The sequence below is a fragment of the Octopus bimaculoides genome, chromosome 14 (genome assembly GCF_001194135.2).
Source record: "Octopus bimaculoides isolate UCB-OBI-ISO-001 chromosome 14, ASM119413v2, whole genome shotgun sequence".
NCBI classification, from domain to species: Eukaryota; Metazoa; Mollusca; class Cephalopoda; order Octopoda; family Octopodidae; genus Octopus; species Octopus bimaculoides.
In genome coordinates this window covers 31,788,143-31,791,511 of record NC_068994.1, presented here as the reverse complement: position 1 = coordinate 31,791,511, position 3,369 = coordinate 31,788,143, and the positions used below count along the sequence as shown (strand labels likewise).

Sequence of the window (3,369 nt, the reverse complement as noted above, 5' to 3'; positions counted from 1 at the left end):
CCCCCACTACTAACTTGGTCACCCAGATAGCGGAAGCTATTAACTACCTCTAGTTTTTCTCCCTGGAATGAGATAGAAGTTGTTTCCTGTTTGTTTACAGTGTTTATTGCACCTGAAGGCAAATATACTATTGACTGATTTGTTAAAATCGTTGATGAAAGAAAATAATTTAAATAAATAGAAAAAAAAAAGTGAATGAATTTATCTGATAACCCAATATAAATCTTGTATAGATACTGAAAAATATTCACTTTTAATTAAAATCCCTAATTGTAAGTTGCATCTTTTTCCTACACTTATTGACATAAACAGTTTTTCTCAAATTTAGCCAAGCACCACTTGCTGCAAGACTTTCAGTAATCTTGCATACAAGTTTAAGAATTGTCACATCTAGCTGCCTTGATATTTCCAATAATAAACAGAACTAAATTTTTCATCATAATGAAAGGCAAGAAACTTCATTAAACCATAAACATTATACACTGGTTTTATAGGATTTAAATCATTATCACTGGTTAATTAATACATTATTGCAATTTAATTAATGTTACTTAGTGTGATTGCATGCATAAAATAAAGCTTCATTATTTTTCTGAGGACATATCTGCTCTCAGCAGGTTCGTATGTACTTGTAATTCACCTTTGCTACTAGAAAGGTCCCCACCTTTGCTGTAAAGTATAAAATATAATTGTGTATATGAACTTTGATAGAATTTGATCTTAGATTGCAGCGAGACAAAACTAAACACTTTAAAATATCTAGTCTGATGCTCTACAGTCTCAATCACCTCTCTTAGCAGTAGAAATGTGTTCGTTTATGTTGTAACAGTTTATCGGATCTCCCAAACACTTTACCACATATTTCACAGTGATATGGTTTCTCTCCCGTGTGTATTCGTTTGTGTCTGAGGAGTTTGTCTGAGCGAGCAAAATACTTGCCACATATATCACAGCCAAATGGTCTCTCTCCTGTGTGGGTGCGTTTGTGGCGTGACAGATGACTCCTCTCAGAAAAGCTTTTGCTGCAAACATCACACTGGAATACTTTGACGCCGTAATGAGCCCGGCGATGCTGCTGCACCAGACTGGCATCTGTAAACAGCTTGCCACAAACTTCACAGTGGTAGAGCTCACCTTCATTCACCTCACTCTCACTGCTGCTGTCATCAATTTTAATCTCAACCTGGTTTGTAGGACTGTCCCCAGCATTTTGGGTCACCTGGGAAACGGGATGGTGACGCCTTTGATGAAGTGCAAGAAATTCACTGTCCAGAAACTGTTGGTCACAGAACTCACAGTGGAACAAACAGAGAGGTGTGGATTTCCATTTCGATTTTGTTTTCTGTTCAGTCTGTTTAGAGTTTGCATGCAAGGAAGACTGCCTGTTATTTTTCTCCTTTTCACTGATGTTATAAATAGGCTCTTCCTCCTCCTCCACTTCATCATCATTACTAATATCTATAACATCATCAGGTGGGTTTGAAATATTATAATAGTCTGTGTCCATCCTAGCAGTAACTGGATTGTCAATGTCAAAAAAGGTTGCCTTTGCGTTGTTTGTGACTTTATTTTCTGAATGTGCTTCTCTCCACCATATCTGTTGAATAAAAAAAAATAAAAGGTTTTAGATTAAATAAATTAAATAACAGAATGATTATTGAGGAAAAAAAGAGTGTCAAACCATGCAAGCATAAGGAGCTTGCAGAAGAGAGAGAACCAAAGAAGACATGAGAAGTGGTAAGAGCTGATCGCAGTATACTGAACATCACAAAGGAGATGATGATGGACTGCAATAAGTGAAGAGACACTGTTGAAAGTGACCCTATCCCATGCAGCCAGGATGGTAAAACAGATGTAAAAATGATGAAAATTATTTCTTTTTATTTTATTTTACTTTTTTTTTTATTGGGTTCAATTTAGTGAATTGCAACCATGCTGGGGAGCCAATTTTTCAGTGAACTGTGAGTGTATTTGGACAGAAACTGAATGAAAGCCCACCATGCTTGCAAAATAGTAAATTGGGGATCCACTATAGGGTTTTAAGGGTCCATGAAAAGTTTTAATTTAAATATATTGCAAGAAACAGCTAGGTTTCATTCTCTAACATTTCATATAGTTCAACCTACACAAGTTAATGTGTGAATAACAAAATAGGAATTTTGAAAGAAGTGTAGTGAACTCTAGTGAGCTTCCTCTCTTATATCAAGTACATACGAATGTAACAGGTAACAGCTAGCCTTTGGGCGCTGTTTTGGACCCCATTGTGTCTACCACTCCAATTGGTTGATATTGGCACAATTTGTCTCATACTCTATCATGCGCCAATATGCAACCCAACCAATCACAACCTGCAAATAAGTCATGTGAGACAGTCTGTTCCAAACAAGCATTTGAGCCTACCTGTCAGCTATAAAAGCTCACCTCTTCTTAGGCTCAGAGTCAGTTGGTTCTAGACTTTCTAAGGTCTAACCACTGACTACCTTGCAGCGAACTCCATCTTCGTTGCCACACCAGATGTCTCTCACCAATGTCGCCAACGTCTACACAGCACCAACACACTGCTCTGGTTCCTACATCACTGTTCGTGAGCTTCTGAGAGTCTCATGAGATGACACCACAATCTATAACATCTAAAGAAGTATCTATAAAACTAGTCTTTAAACATCGAATGGCTATGAGATGGCCACCAGAATAGAATATCAAAGGAGTCCATAAGCACAAATTGGTTGAGAACCACTGGTTTAGAGTAAGAGTTATGGTTAAATTGCATGCTAAAATGTAAATGGTCACGTAGATCGCACACTAAAGTGACACCAATCTAAGTCTACCCAACTAAGAACTGGATGGTTCAGCCAACAGGCTTGCATACAGGTTCAAATTCCACCAACAAGGATTTAGTTGACCTGTGGATATCTTACAAGACACTTGCCTGATGGTGGAAATGAACCACTAAACACAGTTGGAAAGTGTTCTTATAAACTATACAGCTTAAAAGAAAATACCAAAGCTACCTAATTTATTACGAGATTCTCTTATCTTTTGGTGTGTCAGCTATGCTGGGGCGCCACCAAGAAAGGGTTAGTTAAACAAATCAAGGTAAATTTTTATATTAACACCCACACGATTTTCACTAAGAAAAAAAACTTGGATTTTTTGCGTGAAATCAAGTACCCTGACTTAATATGCTGCAAATCCCTTATTTTGGTTCAGGAAAGGGGGGGAGCGAAGGGGATATATTTAATAACGAACCATGTAATTCACACTCTGGAAAATTTATTTCTGTAAAATGGGTTTTTTTTTCTTAAACATTTAGGATGTTTTTGAAAGATACTATATTTTATCATCAGAATATATATATATATATATATA

The 3,369-nt window shown here is 36.8% G+C and overlaps 1 protein-coding gene across 1 annotated transcript in view; it reads right to left on the bottom strand.

Annotated features, from left to right (window-relative positions):
* Positions 1–429: 429 nt before the first annotated feature.
* Positions 430–3,369, bottom strand: part of LOC106874066 (zinc finger protein 726) — a 5,150-nt gene continuing 2,210 nt past the window's right edge. Inside the window, exon 2 of the mRNA XM_014921644.2 lies at positions 430–1,597. Coding sequence (XP_014777130.1) covers positions 794–1,507 — 714 coding nt within the window. The 5' untranslated portion in view covers positions 1,508–1,597 and the 3' untranslated portion in view covers positions 430–793. The remainder of the gene's footprint in view (positions 1,598–3,369) is intronic.